This window comes from Ambystoma mexicanum, chromosome 14 (genome assembly GCF_040938575.1).
Source record: "Ambystoma mexicanum isolate Mex_15411 chromosome 14, UKY_AmexF1_1, whole genome shotgun sequence".
In the NCBI taxonomy this organism is placed as follows: Eukaryota; Metazoa; Chordata; class Amphibia; order Caudata; family Ambystomatidae; genus Ambystoma; species Ambystoma mexicanum.
This window is the reverse complement of record NC_090940.1, coordinates 562565469-562579169: the sequence shown is the minus strand read 5'-3', so window position 1 is coordinate 562579169 and position 13701 is coordinate 562565469. Positions and strand designations below refer to the sequence as shown.

Below are 13701 nucleotides of genomic sequence, written 5' to 3'. Positions count from 1 at the left end.
CTGGAAATCTCAAGTATGGTTCCCGACGCTCATGGAACTGACGGTAGACTACCCGAGTTTGCTTCCGGAAGGAGAGCACCTGCTCACGGACCCAGCTGGGTCGTATCACCCTCTGAGAGTGAGGGGGACACTCCAGCTCATCGCGTGCAGTATATCAGGAGACGCTGGACGTTGCCAGGCATTTCGGGTCAAGCTGCGCAACTCCTTGCGGACTCCTGGGCTCCATCCACTAGGAGGAGCTACGACGCAGCTTGGGCCAAGTGGACTGGTTGGTGCAGAAGGAGAGGTATTCATCCCATTTCTGCACCTGTAGTGATGATCTTGAACTTTTTAGCCCATTTATTGCAAGATGGTAAGGCATTCCGCACTATAGGAGTATACAGGTCAGCCATTTCCACGGGACACCTCCCGATAGAGGGCGTGCCAGCAGGAGAGCATCCAGCAGTAGTTCGACTTATTAAAGGAGCCATATTTAAGGTACCGCCAGAGCTGCGATATAGGACAGTCTGGGATGTGCAGTTAGTGCTTAAGCTGCTGGAGAGCTGGCCGGGAAACAGATACTTGTCGCTGAAGCAGCTATCTGGAAAGCTAGCCATGCTGCTGTGCTTAGTATCATGTAAACGTGTATCAGACGTGAGAGCCCTGGAAATAGATATGAAAGTTTACGGTCCGGAGGGTGTCACATTTACAATAGTGGGAAGAACTAAAACGGGGACATCCTCAGTTCACTACCCCTATTTCCCGAGTAGACCCAAATGGTGCGTAGCAAGCTGCGTGAAAGAGTATGAGTATAGAACAGCAGAAGTTAGAGCAGCGAACGTTTCGCAGTTGCTCATAGCATGTAGGAAGCCCTTCAAGGGAGTATCGCTAGATGGGTTAAAAAGATCATGCAGGCAGCAGGGATAGATATGGAGAAGTATGGAGCTCATTCTGTGCGGGGAGCTATGGCATCTAAAGCATTCAGATAGGGAGTATCTCTTAGAGATATCATATTGACAGCTGATTGGTCGAATGATCAAACTTTTAAATAATTTTATTTTAAGCCGACCGAGAATTTAGCGGTCGCAGTGTTGGGAAGCGTTGAACAAGCATAATGCTCGCCTCCAGTCTTGTCATAGAATAAAGATTACCCCTGCTAGCTACGCAGGGAGTATTAATTCTATTAGACTAGGAGGCGAGCATTAAATTCCCACCCGAGTAATGTATTGTACATGATGTGAGATGATCGTATGTAATGATAATATGATCGTATGGTCAATACATGGACACCACCCTGATTTTCTGCTTTTCTATTATCCTTAGGAGAAGAGCAGAAGAACAATTGATGTAAGAGGCTAGCAGAGGTAGTCGTCTGAGTCGAGGAAGTTCGACATTCGATTGGAGTGATTCAAGTCGTTGCCAGTTGCAGGACTTAGTGTGGAGTTATCTGTGTGACTTTCAGAGCGAGTAAAAGAGAGGAGGAGCTCAGGAACAGGATGTGGTCATAGCGGAGCATGGAGTGAAATGGACTACAGAGACTTTGGGGATTGTAGTTCAAAAGAAGAAAGTCCATCCAGACTATTTTCATTGTTTTGTTGTGGTTTTTTAGTTTTGTTGAAACTGCTGAGGAGTGGTAAATTGAAGAAGTTGAAGCATAATGCTTGCCTCCTAGTCTTTAATAGAATTAATACTCCCTGCGCAGCTAGCAGGGGTAATCTTTGTTAGTGTATGCCTAATTAATATGGAGTCATGAAACCCCCTACATTCAATCACCGTGTTGAGTCTTGTGTCGCCACGACACCTTAATTTGCTTACTTATTGACATAAAACCCTGAGTGGCAAGGTATAAGTTGACGTTACGTAAAGTGACGTCATGGTTTGATCATCTCCAGTGCATCATATCATCCCCCCAAGAACTTGCCATGAGCAATTCAAGGGACACATTTGGGATGTACATTTTAATGGTAACTATTATTGCTCTACATGGAGGAACATGATGGTCTGTTAGAATGTGATTTAGGCTTTTTCATAAAGCGAACACCTTGATGAACTGAATCGGTTCTGCAGAACCTGAATTTCAGCACACCAGGGACAGTAAGTGGTGAGGCTTGGATTTGAACCGTCTGTGTGTGGAGTTCAGGAACTTGAGCACCTATCGTCTCAGTTATGCTGGTTTGTAAATATATATAATAAAGCAACTTGACAAAAATCTTAGCTTTATAGAAATATGTTAAGTAAAAAAGGGTACGATTGTAGCTTTCGTAGTCCCTGTTCTGAGTGGAATGATGCGTGTAACAGAAGACAAAGTAATGCAAGCCTACACATTCTCCTCTAGGTTTGCATCTGTACTTTCAAGATTTGGATGCATAACCAAAGAGATTGTGCGTGAGCGCCACCTGCTTGTAATCATTATTTGACAGATTTTCAGCTTTTAATTATACACAATGTTAGGAAAATGTAGAAGTTCCTCAAAAAGCACACCTTTTGTGTGCATGTCAAATTGATCACAATCACCAACCGCTGCACCCATCACCCCACCCTAGGTCTCCCACTCTAGAGCTCACCCACTACTCCCCCTGTTGATACTAGCTCTTCTGCTCCCCCCACACCTTTACTTGTAACCCACTGGGTGCATCTTCTATGCATAGTGGTCTGTTGCTCCCCATTAGGTTTGAGCGCTCTAAACCTCATACAAGCATGTGAGTACGTACGTGCCATGTAAATAAACTAGATGGTTCAAAACGCGGGCAGAGGCCTATCTTGTGATTCCGTTCATCTTGAGAGAAGACAGGTTTTGGTAGCTAAATGGAGCTGCGAGTGTGGGGGCTTTCATTTATAAAGGCAACACTCAATTTATATCACATACACGGTAGAATGGAGATCCTGGAAGCCATTCAGCACTGCTAGAGAGTTGACCATTGTAATGTGCTGATATGTAGCAAAGGGGTATTTAAGAGGGCCTAAGGTCAGGTACTGCGGGGAGGGTGCCGACACACAGCACCCAATGTGCTAAACCCGAGTCAGGGACACAGTAGAACTGAGTTTCACAAAAGCTAGTTTTATTTAGTATTCTGATAGGGAAGGGATTGGACCAAACGTCTATAGGAAGGAGGATAGCATCTATCGCTCATGATATGGCATTTATAATGCGCCTATACACAAGTGTTTCAAGGTGTGACGAGGCAAAGGAGGCGGGACAGAGGGAAAACGGACACAAGGATCTTACTAGCTAAGGTGACATTGAAATCACGCAAGTGCAGGGGAGGGGTGAAAGTCAAAGTGCGTAGGGGACTGTAGGGTTATGATATGATATTTATAATACCCAGAGGTTTCTAATAGCGGACCCGTGGATCGAACCTGTGTCACTCCATGTAGTCTTGCTTCCAGGGCGAGCACGTTGCTGCTGAGCTATCCTCCTTGTTCTTCAAACAAAACAGGATTGGGACAGCACAAACCGGAGCTTCTCTTGAGGTGTTCTGCACCCCACACGTGAATTCACAAATAGTAAAGTGCTTAACCTAACTGAGTTCTTGTCCCTCTGGGACACTGTAATCTACAAAGTAAAGTCCAATGGAGTGGTCAACAGAAAGTTCTAAATCGTAATCTTAACGAGCTCTTGGCCTCCATGCCACCTCGAGTTATAACAAGAATGTTCCAAGAAATGGCCAGGTATCTGGTTCCCAAATCCTGCTCTCAAATGTCCAACCCTAATATAATATAACAAAATAGAAAGCAGCTCTTTCTTGGACCCTTCTTTGACCTCCCTGCTTTCACAATGCCTCGCAAGGCCTCTCCCAGGTTCAGGCTCTACTCATCTGTGGATTTGCTTCAGCCATGTAGCATTCTGCTAGGGTTTCCTCCAGACCTTTGATTCCTCAACTATTCAGCTCTGGTTTCTCCCAGTCCTTTGGTTTCTCATCATTCGCTTTAAGGTCTTTCCAACACCGCTAGATTTCTCATAATTTATTTCAGGTCTCTTCGAGAACATGGGTTTCTCAGTATTTAAATCGGGTCTCTCCCAGACCCCGGGTCTGCAGCATTCAATTTAGTGGAAATGGGTATTTAGCTCCTAATTCGGGACCTTTTCAGGCAGACTGCATTAAGATACCCCAATGCAGGGGTCTCTTCTCTGGCATCTCTTTAGTATGCCCTTCACCTTCAAACTTCCCTCGGAATGCACCGGACTCGCCTCTTAATCCCGTTACTGCATCCAGTCTGCCCTCTTGTGTGTTGGTCCAGTGGGTTAACTTCTTCTAGATTGGCTTCTGGAAAATTGCTAAAGTTTGTGCTGACTCCTCCCAGGCAGTAGTTTCCCCAATTTACCCTACATCAGTGTACACTTCAATGACTTCCCAGAAATCCTCATCCTCTTTTCCTCTCATTTGCCTTATCTTATAGTCTTATGGTTTCCTCCAATGGATTTTCAAATCCTTCGAATTGGGCCCCACTCCGTGTTGTATAATGAGGGGATTTCTGTTGCCTGTTCACCCAGTACCTTTTACACGTGCCTTGTAACCTCGCTGCCATCTTGAAATCCTAATGGTGCCTTTTCAGGCATCCGTAGCATCCTGCAGTCACTGGAAAGTAACTCTCTGCAACCCATGGCTCCTTTGCCCATCCAAAGTGTTAGCGGTGTCTGCATTCCTATACTTGGTGAGTTTTGGCACTTCTTATCTTCGACTGTGTGACTTTCATGAGTTTGTTTGTAAACGCTGTCCCAGTCTGACAGGACCTGGCTTGCCTGATGCACTGCAGGGCTTGATGATGGTAAACCTGTAACGAAGGCTGTTCCAGACTTCAGATTCTCACAAATGTTTGAGAGTTTGCACCAGGGGCTTTCTTTGATTTCCAAGTGGTTTCTGAATGACTTTGAGGGTGGGGTCTGCAGCACCTATAGGGGAGTAGTAACATGCCTCGGGGCAGTGGCAAGACTGCAGGATCCTGCTTTGTCCACCCTCTTGAAGACAAAGGGACTCATTACAAGTATGGTGGTGCAGGAATTACTGCCAATATTCCCGCTCCGCCATACTGGAGTATGGCGCGGGAGTGGGGGATTTACCTCCAGCATCATGCTGGAAGTAGATCCTCACTTTCTGTAGAAAATTGGCAGAATTACCACAGCGGTAATTATGCCAGAAATTCCCATAGTCTAATGGACTCTGAAAACATGAGGATTAACTCGGCCAACACCACTTGTAATCATACAGTAATTCTGCCGGACCAAGTGGAGGTAACGGTAACTCCGCTGGGTGGTATTATGGCAGATTTTCAGCCCAGCTCGTAATGAGGCCCAAATTGAGTAAAGGGTGGGTCAAACCAGTACCCTAGTGGCTTGTGCCCTCACATACTGGCATGTTGTGTTCAATCAACTCATTACACTACCTAATCACAGTTTTGGATGTGAGAGGGGCCTGCAAGCCCCTTAGGGGAACAAATACTCGTGCAGTCTCACAGGTGGCCCATCCCGTTACATTGGCCCCTCATTCTTCGGCTGTGTTTAACATTGGTCGATAATTGCAGACAATATGCTTGTGTAGTTTGACTATTTCCTTTAGGGTGCAAATGTTTGCAAATGTGCTTGAATAGTTTGTCTATTTCCTTGAGGGTGCAAGTGTTGGCTTGGTCCACACTGATGCTTGACTTTCTGCTTCACAGGATCCTATTATTTAACCACCACCTACGGTGCTTTGATGCACATAAAAAATTACGACAAGGTCACGGTGACGCGCCAGCTGAGCATGGAGGTGCAGGATTCCATCCACCGCTGGGAGAAGCGCAGGACCCTGAGCAAGGCACGCGTTTCCCGGTCTTCTGTGCAGGTGAGTGGTGCTGGGAGCTTGCACACTATGCTCATTTTGTTAATCAGTCTATTTTTTTTTAAAACAAAGATATGCTTTACCCATAAGGGTCCACCATACCTACAGCAGTATGCACGTTGGGGGTGGGGGAGGTTTATTAAAAAAAAAAAAAATCTAATATGGGTAATGCAAAACAGCAGAGTTGGTATCATGTCAAGACCAGAATAGTGCAGAATGTACTGTTGCCACCTGAGTTTAATAGAAGTGCGACCTCCCAGTGGAAGGTATGGCGACGACATTCCCCACTGGTGTAGTAAGCATGTCTTCTATGTTCTAAATGGGTGATCACAGGCAGTGAGTACATGTAGTCTGGATCACTGTAGTACATGTAGGATGAAAGTACTTTGATTGGATTTCTAGAACAGTGGTCAATTTCAAATCTCACATGATAAAGCTGGAGTGAGCAGAGAAACGTGTCGGGGTACTAGTAATGGGGAACCCAACATATCATATGAAATTGATCAACTATCTTTTGAATGCCCACCTACAAATCAAGTCTGATTTTTGTTTCGGAATAGCGCATTCAAGGTCACATTTGAAGAATATTTGTTTGAATTTCCTTTCCAATTCCTGACATTCACCACGATAAATGAATCTGCTTGGCAATGTTCATCCCCTTTTGGTTTCTTCCACATCGTGTATCCATTTATTAAATGCATCTAGGATGGTGCTTCACATTGACCTCTTCACGGTTTGACCACTGCTTTCCTGCGATTATACGTCAATGAAATGCTATTGTCTCTAGAAGCAGAAGAATTGACCTCCTAATCTAATCCTGGGTATGACCTGCATCAATGTGCCCCCTCAACTCTAGATCTAGTCCAGACTCCATGTGGGGTACAGGACTGAATATACATTTTCTCTCTGCTCTGTCCCTGTATTATACGCTGTTAATGGTACCCTTCAGTACATGTATATATGCTGTATATTTTTGTAATTTCTGTAACTACTGCTTTTTGTAACATGTTTAAGAGTATGCGCCCGATTGCCCCTGGGTCTGTTTTTTTGTGCTTTATAAATAAAATCAAATCAAAAATTTCACCCTGCACTTTTCTGTTTTCAGGACTTCATCACCATCGCATTCCAGGAGCCAGACATGCAGACAAGGACTCTGGCCCTAAGGCCCGACACCAGCGCGGAACTGTTGGCCCATGATTGTGCCCTGAAATTTGAGGTTGCAGATCCCCAGCTTTACTCCCTCTTTGTGCTTGTGGATGAGAGATGGGTGCAGCTTGCCTCCGACGCCCAACCCCAAAAGATCAAATCTTACCTTCTGAAGAGCCAAACCAAGAGAGATTTTCACTTTGTCTATAAAGAAATTGACGGCGACGAATCAATGACCGCCACAGTTATAAAAGACCCAGATTTTCTTGAGTGACATCTACATCAGTACTTTGCTAGTACGCAAGGATAGGAGAAAATGGTGTATTGAAATCCTGGCATGATACGTGGCCATGTTGACTACTTTGTTGCCCGTGCATTGACCGAAGGAAGAGGATTGCATTGGTATGGAGAAAACTTTAACCTCGGATTGCCCGGCCCACTTTCGATCATTCCCCAGCTATATGTCACTGTTGACGTAGGTTGCCACTCATTGAATTGAGTGGCTATTCGGGGGGGAGGGGGTCCTACTAAATTCCTTAAGTGTTTTTCCCTCAGCTTCTCCATTCACTGAGTGTTTTTCTAGAGTTCCATTTTCTTTATGGTGATTTGCCTTAGAGAAACCTCATCATTGATTACATGGCCTGGATGGGGATAGGGTTAGATTAAAGGCCAGGATTAGACGTGTGGCTCGTGATAACACTAAGGTTAGGAAAGTAGGTAGGATTAGAGTTGGAGTCCAGGGACTTATGGGGACCGATGGAGTTGAAAAGGGGTTGGGGGGGTGATATGGTGTGGTTCCCCTTTGTAAAGGCAATGGTGAATAGGGGCCCTGGTAGGAATTAGGATGGGGGCAAAAGGAGGGGTTCGCCCCGTTAAACAAACTAAAAAGTTTGGTGTGGATGGATAAACTTTCAATTTATTATTTATTACAAAAGCCATTCGGCCCCTTGGTGAGGTCCACTTGAAAAAAAGGCTCCAGTGATGGAAAATACTATGACAACTCGATGAAAAGCACTCAAGTCAAATTACTAAAAGAAAGCACAACTCGAGTTAAATGAACTGGGAACAAACCAAGACCCCTCAGTGATGAGCAATTTATTAAACCTAGAGAAAATCTGTACTTGTGTTTTGTTAATGTTGGCTCCTCCGAAGATAGCCAGGGCTCGTAAGGTGCAATGGTGTTGCCAGCTATGTCCTTGTAAGTGCTTTTATTATTGAAATCATGGTTCCTGAAATGCAGCGAACATGTTCTTAATATATGATTGGAGAACCGGAGCAGGCATATTAAGATTGTTCAGCCCAGGGAATGACTTGCTTCATTTTAAGTCTAGAATCCATCTCCACTGTATGAAAGGGAACTTAGTTTTGACTGGTGATGCACAGACTCTCCCCGCATATCCTGAAATCCATCTCTACTATGTGGAAGAATAGCACGAAAGGGAACACTTGCTCGAATGTGGAGGCGTAGACTGTCTGTTTTCATGGTATACTTTCTGTTTCTTCTGTTACATGACCAAGTCAAACTTTGCAAAGGCATTATCTTATAGCACTCCAAACCCTTATATGACCCCGAATGTATTGTTTCCAAGTATTTAGGATGGCTATCCCTGTGCATCAATTGCTACCACAGCTTTGAAAGCCAAGCAGACATGATTTGTGGTTGCGATGCAGAGAATTAATGGATAACTGTCATCGTGGATAGGAGGCTCTGTCACACGAATGAAAGGGTTTTGGAATACCGTGAAAGAGTTATTTGTTTGGTCAAAAAACATTGAAAGTTTCCACCTTCCTCTCGAAGGCAAAGAATTAAAAAATGTCTTTATTTGCAGTCAGAAATTCACCTGTAAGACTGGAGGAAATTCCAACCAAACCCTAAGGCAGTAGACCTTAGAACCAAGTCCATAAACCTAAGATTATTTAGTCTTTTCTAAGACTTGGGTTAGATTTTTAAGCTTGAGTCTTGAATTATTATGGCTGAAAACGAGTTAGTGTATCTTGGAAAATGTCCATAGTTTGTTTTGAAACTCTCCAATAGGAATTAGGAGAAGTTAGGGTTGTAGTAGTTTGACTGCTTTAAAGCAACAGTAGGTTTGCTGGGAGTTGAGGGGGGTGTATCAATGCAGCTTTGTTAAAATGTTGTGCCTCTACAACTGATTGCCTTCTACGTGGTCAAGGTGTCTGTGTCGGCACCCATTACAAACCTTTAGTGATGCACAGACGATTGTTCTTGACAAGGCGTCCCATGGCCCACAACTCGACTTCTCAAGGGATGATTGCATTTTGGAATCAGAAATTGCTGCAAGTAGAATCGCCCCAGTCGCTGTACTGTCTCGTTGGTGCAGTGGCAAGTTTTTGGGACGACATATTGTGATCATTGTGTCCCTAAGACTTGTTGGGTGGTTTCAGTGACCTATAGTGTTGCTTCGAGGAAGAAAACGAAGCATCTCAGGAATACCCCAATGTGCCTTTGGTCCCTGCCACTGGGAATGCTTCCGGCACCATCCGTTTTTCATGATGGCATTGTGTGTTTCTAGTAAGTGTGTTGGGCCTCATGGCGAGTTGCACATTGCAGCAAGCTATGCTTTCCAGTCTGCAGGAACAAGGTTTGTAGGTAGGGCCAATATCTGCAGTATGATGGGGACGATGAAAGGGCGTAGAGCACAATTGTTAATTCCCATTTTCGGTCATTGCTGCAGTCATAGGACACTTCATGGGTTCTCTGCATTATCCTAGGATTTTGAATCGGAGAAAGCACATTTGAATGTCTCCAATTTGTGATCTGCAGTTTATTCGATCTTACCAATGAATCGGGAGGCCTCAGCGTCTGCCTCATCACCCAGAGGTCCATCCTACATGCTGGTGGGTATTTCAAGAGATGGGAAAGAGCCCGGCACACAGCTGGTGTGCTGTTTAGTGGCAGTCCTGTTCCTCGAAAGGTGCCCAGCGCAGATCTCAAAACGACGACTTGGCTTTTTGATGCACGGATTGGTGAAAAACGACAGTTGTCAGTATGTTCACTATGAAACTGAGTGAGGACACATTTCCTACCATGCGTTGTGGGATTTTGGGAATGTGCTTTCCTTTAGTCCGTCTGTAAACTGGACTATAATCCATTTGTGGTCTCAAGTCCAGCCAGAATGTGTCAAGTGGCCTTTTGCAAGCTTAGCCTGCAAGCGTTGGTCCCGCTACTGTGTGTTGGATTGAACGGAGTTAGGTTCACATGTTTCATAACGTACCCTTAAGTGCTGTCTGCCTCAGTGACTGGATTACACCCTTCTTCATTAGTCATTAGCTTCTGTTTGGGCATTGTTTGTACATCAGGAACACATGTATGCTTGAGGGGGGGTCAATACCCGTGAAGAAGGTGCCAGTCCCTGTGAAGAGGAATCCAATCCCAGTGAAGGCAGATCTAGTGCATGTCCATAGCAGAAAGAAGAGTGTTTATGGGAACATGGCCATCTGTTGCATAGCAACATGTTTAAAGGGTTTTTAAAATGGCATTGAGGTTACTATCCCTTAAGTAGTCACGAGCAGGTGGAAAGGGGAGGTTCTAAATCACTGGTGTTATAAGCGGGAGAAGCTCTGTTTGGTCAGTTTGAGAGTGAATAAAAGGTGTTCAGAGAGGACCTTTTATGCACAGCAATAGTGCCAAGAGCTCTTGCAGTACCTTCAGAGGGCAAGATAATAACGGGCGGTCATCGGCAGTGCAGAGCTTGGTGCTCCAGCTGGGAGCCCAGTTTACAGGCGTTGGCTGGAAGAAGCGACGCCTGCATTCACATAGGAAATGGCCGTCATCTAACAGAAGGATCGGACAGTAGCAGTCACTCCTTCCTGAGTGGCATAAATAATGCAACACATGACCCAAACACAGATGGCCACACTGCTCTTGAGAAGCGAGGACATAGCTCAATGTTGAGTACGCACTGTAGACCTGGATTGGACAGCAACCAGTCACTGCAGGCATCCACTTTGTCCAAGCGCTTTCCTCTCAAACCCTGTGCCTACCCGGATGCACTCTTTCTGTCCTACTCTTCCACCATTATTGGATTCCTGTAACCTTTATCCCTCTTCTCGCACACTACTGCTTCATTTGCTCGCCCGATTCCTCATTGTGCGTACCCCCTAGCGGTCAGGCAAAGAGGATGATAGCCTAGGTCGGAGGTCTGCAACCTTTGGCTCTCTAGATGTTTCGGACTACAATTCCCATGAGATCTAGTTATTGACTATGCTGGTTAGGGTTAATAGGAGTTGTAGTCCAAACCATCTTGAGAGCCAAAGGTTGCCGACCCGTTTTGTTGGAATATTCTGACGGAACAACACCCGATTGCCGTTACATGGTCAAGGTGGCACTGTCACAGCTTTTAGTGATGCACACAAGGTGGCACTGGGCAAGGTCTGCCAATGGCCCACAATTCGACTTCTCAAAGTATGGTTGGGCTGTGCACCATCTAGCGGTCGGGCAGAGAGTTTCATGGCATCTATTCCGGGACCTGTTTTTGCTTTTTGTATTACACTGGGTGAGAGTTAACCATGAACATAAGGAAAATCGAACACAATCGTGTTAAATAAGTCGATGCCGAGAAAGGACGATGTAAGCGGATGTGTCCATGTTTTAAATTCCTCCCGTAAATTGTTGCTGCTGCCTCCACTGATCTTGCCAAGATCCCGGAGGGATCAGGACGGCAGGGAAATCGGTCTAGGTGCAAGCAATACAGGGTGATCATGAGGAGTTACCCTGTCCTCCGCAGCAAGTTTCCGACTGGGATTAAATTTACTACTCAAACCCCGAGATGGGCTCAAGTCGGAAGGATTTTTTCTTTTTTTCCGAGGGAATTAAAGAAGTTTGTAGGTAGGCATAATTTGATCCTTTGATTAAACCAAGAACCTGCACTTATTACCAAATTCATGGGCATATAGGAAAGTGTACAGAAAGTAAATGCCTACACTGAAAAGAACAGGACTTGGACGATGAGATTAATGTGAAGTTTACAATCCATTTCATGCCCATTGGCAGAAGGGGTGGCAAAACAGGTACATGTGTTAGTCACGCTGATTGCATTGTTAGACCCTCTCTAATTCAAGGAGGGGGCATGTGCATTTTATAGTAGCCTGGTGAACAAAATATGATTTCCCCCCCCCATGAAAGGTGTACTGTGTTTTGTGTCCAGGGGGCGAATAGTGACTGACCGTGATGACAGAACATGTGTGCCAATCATGTCATCCTGTGTACAACACTTTATATTTCAATATATTAATGCCCTTCAAAAAACGCCATCTTCAAATTGGAATTTTAGAGCAGAGGCCAAAACATGTGGGTGCAGGAAATGCGTGTACATATCGTCAGTAATGTATATGGGATGGCCAGTTGGCTTCATCGTGAACCCAAAATATGTGCAGACTAAGCATTGTCACATGAAGTGTTTTTTTTTTTTCTCAACACAACTTTAAAGCATTTAGTATAAGATTTTTTGATGATGTTCCTTATGAAAATTAGGATTTCACCATATGCCGCACTTCACATTCAAGTTTTCCAACGTTGAGTCACCCGTCTTCAAAATGACTCGCTGTCCGTGGATAGCCAAGCATTTCCAGTGGCGCGAACACATGACAAGGGGATAAACAAGTTTCTTATAGTTAGAAAAATAACCAATCGGCTAAAAGGACATCCTCCTTAGTTCTTCGAGGAACGCCCTGCTCAGAAGCTACAGGTTCTCTGCCCGTGTGATCACCCAGTGCTTCCGAAACTGCATTGATCACAGCCTATCCACGTATATGTGGGTGCTTTTCAATCAGCACCCGGCTACTCGTCAACTGAAATGGCGTAAAAGCTGGAGTATGTGGCACCCATGTGAACCCAATGTCTTGGATAGACCAATGCTAGTTAGCCACATAGAGAGCTGGGGAGCTGAGTATAAAGGCCATCTGATGCGGTGTATTGGACTTGAGCTCTGTTTCTCGGTGGTCACGTGCCAGTAAACTGAATGATCTGCCTTGAAAAGGTTACCCGGCCTTTTCCTACCTGGAATGTTACTACTAACAGGAGTGTTAGATGCCGGTCAATAGGGCATTCCCCCTAACGGGGTGCCAGATTGCAAACCTTTTACTATTGATCAATTTTGTCAGATTTGTAGATTCACTGAAATATGTGGACAGTGTCCATTGAAGTGCCTTGTATGTACATTTTACTCCTGCGTATGAATTGTGTATGTTCTAAAACTGGTCTGGATTTTAATATTTAATGTGATGTCCAGCCTACCCTTGTGTTTAACTGGTGTGGTTATATGTCAGTATTTACATTTGTTCAAATAACTATATAGCTGATGTATGTTTTATAAATTAATATTTTAAAATGTATCTAAAATATTTTAGATAAATGCAGTTTGACAAAGAGCATTAGGCCGAAGTGTGTTACTGTCCTGAATTTTATACACACTGCAGTTTGTTTTGGTCAATTTATTTTGTACTTAATTATTAAAACAATGTCTTCCTCATATGTGTGCACCTGTGTGTAAGTGTACCTGTCCAGTCAGATGAATGCAGGGCGCAGGCCACAGACCACGCCAAGTACCAAATGATTAGAAAGAGGGTTCAGGATCGTGCATGAGAGCCGAGCCAGAGAAGACCACTTTTTGCCAGTACATGCCACGTGAATGGAAGCACCCCGGGGAAAGCTCCAGCTCATGGGTTACAGCTGAACCACGTCACCAGTCAGGTCATAAAGTATTTCATTTGTTCATGAGTGACGATGTTGGAACCAAGC

At 44.7% G+C, this 13701-nt stretch overlaps 1 protein-coding gene across 1 annotated transcript in view; it reads left to right on the top strand.

The window, feature by feature from the left end:
• The window catches only part of RIN3 (Ras and Rab interactor 3), a 693813-nt gene extending 680381 nt beyond the window's left edge, over positions 1 to 13432 (top strand). Inside the window, exons 9-10 of the mRNA XM_069637919.1 lie at positions 5635 to 5798; positions 6901 to 13432. Coding sequence (XP_069494020.1) covers positions 5635 to 5798; positions 6901 to 7215 — 479 coding nt within the window. The 3' untranslated portion in view covers positions 7216 to 13432. The remainder of the gene's footprint in view (positions 1 to 5634; positions 5799 to 6900) is intronic.
• Positions 13433 to 13701: the final 269 nt, after the last annotated feature.